We start from the raw sequence: 6,062 nt of genomic DNA, 5'->3' as shown, positions 1-6,062 counted from the left end.
TCCCTACACAGAATAAGCTTTCCTGGCATATGCTGGTATATCTTCATCTGCATGAGGGTTTTTGCTAGCAGAGCTGTGTTGGGTAGGAATGTGATTTTTCACATTCCTAACCAGCATAGCTGTGCTGGCAGAACTTTATGTAGACCAAACCAAAGCCTCATAAGAGCCGTCTCATAAGGCTATTATCTTCAGTTTACAAAGGGAAGAATTTAGGGCCCAGTGAGGTTAAATGCCTTGCAGAAGGTTACATTGCAAACCAGTGTCAGCACTGGAATCCTATCTTCCACTTGCATGTTCAAAGTTCACATTTATTTATTAGATTTATGTGCTGCCCTTCCCAGCAAAGGCTCCCAGCAGCTTGCAGCAAGAGGCAGAGTAACATAAAAAAAGTAAAATATTAAAACAAAATATGAAACAAAAACTCCCCAAACAACATTCCAGCTTAGGCTTCTTACTAAGTACATCCCCAAATAAGAACTTACAGTTCTTCTGGAAGATGTCTAGGCTTGGGCTCTGGCAGGCCTTAAGCAAGGGGAATAACTTCCCACATTTTTGTAAAGTGAACTTGGTGTCTTGGTGGTACTAGCAGGAGGTTGCTCTCAGCCCTAGAGACTAGAAGTGAAATCCTTGTCCTATTGAAGTCAGTAGTGACTTTCTTATATTGCTAGGATCATCTTGAGTCTTTTTTCGTACTATTGTTGGTTGCTTGGCTACGCTGTTATTTTAAAAATGGCAATTTCTTACTTTTTTACATACTAGAAGAAAAAAAGCAGAAAGCAGTTTCCCAAAGTGAAAAATGGGAGAGCTTGATGTTCCATCGATTTGCATCACAAGATGTTTTAAGAAGGTGTGGTAAAGTGAACCAAAAAAATTTGGGAGCTGCAAGCATAGTTTGAATTGAAATATGCCTGGATATACACTTAGCCCTTTATGCAAACTTATGCCTCTTGGTATTTATTATATTTTGAAAAAAGCCAAGATGCATGCTTTTCAAAACTAACTACTGAGCATGCACAATAACTATTCTTCATATGCCTTTCAGCGCTCCAGCATGCTACAGCATAGTATTACTGCATAGTATTGTTACTTAAGATTTATAAATCTTCAGTTCTCAGGGTGTAATGTCTTGGCTGTTTCAAATCACATCTGGCTGCCAGCCAAAATCAGAATTTCTTCAGAAAACAAGAGCTGGAAAGAGCCAACTTGTCTACGCTGATTTTTATTTATTAAAAGGTTCCAGATAGAGATTGCCTTTTTCTGTTCAAGATTTGACTTTCACCAGCCTTGAGAAGGGAACTGTGAGCGCTTTGATAAATGGCTGAAAAGTTTGGTTCTATTACAGTCTCTGTGCATACCTTAATATCCTCTTTTTGGAATAAAAGCTGTTTTGCAGTGCACTGTAAATCACTGGATGTTGCTAGTATGTTGTAGGGACAGCTTTCCTTCATTTTCCACTAATGGAAGCATATCAGTCTGGGAAACATACTGGCATGGACATGCCGGATTACAAGTCTCCCTTTCAAAATTTACCAGGCAATATAAGCTGTACTTGCTACTTAGGGCCATTTGTGTTGGGGGAATCTAACCGGTCTGTCTTCTTGCCAGTGTGGACAAGGCCTTAGGGCTGGCTTAATCTGTACTGCTGACGCTACTAAGTTGAAGGACGTGGTTATGATGTGGATGTTCCTTGATGTGCTTAAATCACAGTACTATCATGCAGCATAGATAGATTCTTAGTTAAGCTCCTGAAGCATGCTAAAATCTTGATCAGATTGAATCCCCTTTATCTCATGAACACATTAGATGGGCTTTTCCCCAATCTATTGTTTTTACATTTTTTACTTTATTCCAGCTAGTGTGAGAATTGTCATTTACCATGCTGAACTCTTACATGATACCCTCCAGTGGCTGTTGCTTTAACTGAGCCACAGTATCTTTGGCATCACAGCAGGGCATGTTAAATACAGTTGTTACAATATAAATTAACCTGCCCTAAACACAGACTGCTACCTAGGTGCTAACCAGAATAAATGTGTTTTACATAGTTTCCTGAAGCTGGCACTCTAACAGAATCACTCCCTGCCCCTGTCCTTGATTTAACCTGCTTAGCCAATACAAGCACCCCTCAGCTGTTACATTGGTTTGTTGTAAGAGATGGGTTTTGGCAACCTCCTGATCATTCATGTCTTATAAATAGTTGCCAGTCTTTTAATTTGTTCTCAGAAACAATCATAAGTGCAGTGCCAACTACATATGCTTGTGGGAGGTGGTGTATGTGTGTGCATAGAATCTCACTTGGCTTGGGAGATGTAGGAAGAAACACTGTGCACCAGCTGAAGCTTTGGGGTGGTCTTCAGTTGTAGCAGTAAGCAAGTACATCACAGCTGCTGCAGAAAAAAGCTGGAATGCACGTTTGACCATTTGTTTTCTTTCTTTAGGATCAGGGACAAACTTTTCAGTTCCCCAACCTATTTCCAGAGAGAGAACAAACAACAGAACACATCCAGAACAAATATCTTGAGGAAGAAAGACAGAAGTACCAAGTCGATCCCAGGCGAGGAGGAGTTCCGGATTGGTTTAGACTTTGATGGAATGAGCCAGCTGCCTTTCTTTAGGCCTCTCCAGGGGATTTTAATCCGCAGAACCTGCTGCTTCCTCTCTTCATAAAGACATGGGCTTTATTTCTGAGCAGCTTTTGGTAGCATTTTGTTATTCTCAGTTTTCTATGTAAGACTACAACAAAATGCCCCCAAAGAAATAAAAAGGTAAAATAAATCCTACAGCATTTTGGGTCTTTCATATGAAGCATTGAGATCTTTTAAGCACAGAATTTGCTATCTGTTCACATTTGCTGCAAGATTGTCTTTTTCCCTTGACTCACTTCCTCGTATTGCAGGTTATTTGCATAATGTGAGTACCACACTCCAGTGCAAGTATAGCATGAGTTATATAGTGTGTATATATAAAGGGTAAGCAGGTGGATATGATCATGAAGGGGCAATGTAAGGAAGATAAGAGTTTGTAGTCAACTAATGCATAGTTGAATGCTGTATTTCAGAGCACTAATTGTCAGGTGGACTAACGCTCCGATTAAATAGTACTTACTTTAGTACTTTCAAATTGACCAGTTTTGAGGATGTTGCTGTGATTTAATTTAACTTTTTCACTGTGTAACATGTTCTTACTTGATTGGAGCATTTCATTTTCAAGGAAAAGACTACATATTCATACACACACTTATTTAGACCACAAAGACTTGAAACAATGCATAAAAAGTAACTTTCACTTCAGTTGCTGTTATGTGACATGGGTAATTGCCTCTGAAGACAGATCTGCATCAGAAACTTATGCTTTTATGGCAGTGTCATGTAGAATGTGACTACATTGTGATGCTTGCAAAACTCGTAGCATGGACACAGTTGGGCTGACAGTACTGGCGAAAGCACTTTTTGTAACCTACCTTGCAGACATTACTGGCTTAAGCTGTACTGCAAATGCTTTGTTTCTTGGTGTAATGGCAGGTACACTGAGGTTTATCAGTATAGGTCTACTAGCAACCCTTCTAGTGTGGAGATGCCTTACAGGCTGCTACGTTCAGGATTGTCTTGTCCTCCTGGCTTTTCTTCCTTGCTGTGGAAGGGACACATCCTTTCCTTCTCCTCTCCACCAAATGAGGTACTTGGCTTGTGTGTCCAAAGCGTGGAATAGGGGATTCTGTAGATAGAGAAAAGCAACTGAAATACCCTGCCATTTGGAAAGGGAGCTATGCCATCCTTACTGTGCTGTTTCCTCTTGATGGGCTGCTAGACATGCAAATCTATTCCTCTGCCGCTCAATTTTCCCTTGCTTCTTAGTTCTCCCACATGGAGCACTTGGCAAGGCAGTGAATGAGCCCTCCCCTTCAACGCTCTTCTCCCACTGACCAGACACTCTCCTTTACTGTTCTCTCTCCAAACTTGCTGTTTGGACAGCTAGCAAGATGTTTACAAGGAGACAGCTGTTCCCCAGAGAGGCAGTCCAAATAGGATTTTATGCACCCCTCTCATGCTCATTAGTTGTTTCGTTCCTGCTTCTTTATAGTCCATCTCCTTCTGTGGTTTGCCGTGTACAGATCCAGTGAGTCTCCCACCCCCTCCTTGTACAACTTCCAAGAGAGCTTTTGAGTGCATCATGGTCTGCATAAGTCAGCCAGTACTTAAACAGATGCTTTGAGAGAGGGTTAGAAAGTAATAGGGAGGTAAGGGAGGTTATTACTACTGCAAAGCTACTATAAAAGTTGCAGAAGTATATGTAGGACTGAGTCCATCTAAAATAGCTTTTTAATGCTTGGCTTGTGCTGTAAATATGTCACTTCTAAAGATCGCTAGTGACACCTGACACCTTACAATCCAGCAGAAGTTGACCCACTGTTATAGAGCAGAATGGTTAAATTTGCAGACCTGTTGGTAAAAGGGACTATGCTCCAGCAATCATACTCCTCCCTTAGACTATATGTTGGTTGCATAAGGGGGTGTCAGCCTATTTGCACAGCTTGCAGAACAGTATGGACCTGATCCTCATTAAGACCTCAAATTGCTACTGCAGCATAAATGCTAAATACATTTTAAACCGGCTAGTCTACAAAGCAGGCTACCTTCACTATGTGACGTCTTGTGGAGTATAATAATCTCTTACACTGCCAGCTGGCATTGAGGAAATTGGTTAGTTCTTTATTGCATGCATCCTTATCCCTGGTTGGCCAGCTCTGGGCTCACAGTGCAGCAACTCTTCGCACTGAAGAGTTTAGTATTGTGCTCTGCAGCATATATAACTGCTTTGGTTAAGACTAAGTAGGCTGTAACCTATGACAGCTCATGCCTTTTGAATCAGTTGGTTACTAAGATGCCACCCCTGGCCTACCTTTTCTTGTGCTTGAATGGGGTTTGTATTCTGTATGTTGAACTAGCTAGAATAGAAATGTCTGGCATAGCCGTGGGACTCAGGAGCATGGGGCATAGAGCTATGTTAGTTATATTAATCCTTGGCAGTCCTTGGACTTTACTGCATGCAAGGAATAGCCAACTTTCTGTGCTACTAGTGGCACAGAGCAGAAGGATGGGGACTGGGGATCAAAATCTGACCCTAGTAATTCAGAGAATTTCCCTTGCTAGCTGCCTTTCAACTCTATTCTATTGAAGTTAAAGTAAAGGTGGTAAAATAATGAGTGACTATATTAAAAACAATGTCTAAATCTACTTTTACATCGTAGTATTCACTGGATCAGAAAGATTTTTGCATTGAACAGTTTTTAGAAAATGCCCATTGTTAATTGAGGGGTGTAGGTTGTAGCTGTGTTGGTTTAAGGACATAAGCAGACAAAGTTCCTTGCGTGAATCTGATATCTTCTATTAGACCAACCCAAATAGTTGGAAAATAATTATTAAGCAAGCTTTCGGGTTCAAAAACCCTTCATCAGGTTAAGGAAGTTTCAGCAGTTGGTATGTGCTCTTCCTGGATGGAATGAAAAGTAAAGAAGCCAGCAGCTGGGCTGGTATGCATAAAAGACAGGTAGTCAGTGAAAATGTAGATTGAGGAGTCAATGGGTGAGAGACAGGCGGAGGGAAGAGAGAAAATGGGGATGAAAGTGGAGAGATACCTGGGGAGTCAGATGTCAGGCAGGTTATAATGTGGCATAAATCCAATGTCTATATTTAGTCCATGATTTTTACTATCCAGGAGGTTGATGAAGTGGAGTTCATAGGCTCATCTCTGGGACGTATTGTGTAAGTTTCCTTTGAGGATCAGGACTGAGAGATTGGAGAGAGAGTGGTTTTCTTGTGAGAAATGTGACAGAATTGGGTATTTCTGTCTTTGATAGATTTCCAGTGTGCCTTCATTCTGGTGCGCAGTTGTTGTTTGGTCTCTCCTACATATTTTCCATCAGGGCATTTGGTGCACTGGATGAGGTATATTACATTTCTGGAGGTGCAGCTGTAAGATCCTGGGATGCTGATGGCTCTGTTGTGGGGTGTAGTAATAGTGGGGGTGGTGGAGATGTGTTGGCAGGTTTTGCATTTCTTGTC

At 41.2% G+C, this 6,062-nt stretch overlaps 1 protein-coding gene across 2 annotated transcripts in view; it reads left to right on the top strand.

Annotated features, from left to right (window-relative positions):
* MRPL23 (mitochondrial ribosomal protein L23) overlaps window positions 1-6,062 on the top strand; it is a 28,480-nt gene that overhangs the window by 12,430 nt on the left and 9,988 nt on the right. For both annotated transcript variants that reach the window (XM_025215523.1, XM_025215524.1), the window contains exon 5: window positions 2,439-2,765. In XM_025215523.1, the coding sequence (XP_025071308.1) occupies window positions 2,439-2,588 (150 nt within the window). In that variant the 3' untranslated portion in view covers window positions 2,589-2,765. The remainder of the gene's footprint in view (window positions 1-2,438; window positions 2,766-6,062) is intronic.

This window comes from Alligator sinensis, unplaced genomic scaffold (assembly GCF_000455745.1).
Source record: "Alligator sinensis unplaced genomic scaffold, ASM45574v1 scaffold1299_1, whole genome shotgun sequence".
NCBI classification, from domain to species: Eukaryota; Metazoa; Chordata; order Crocodylia; family Alligatoridae; genus Alligator; species Alligator sinensis.
The sequence above is the reverse complement of the archived record's forward strand: the minus strand, read 5'-3'. Positions and strand labels throughout refer to the sequence as shown.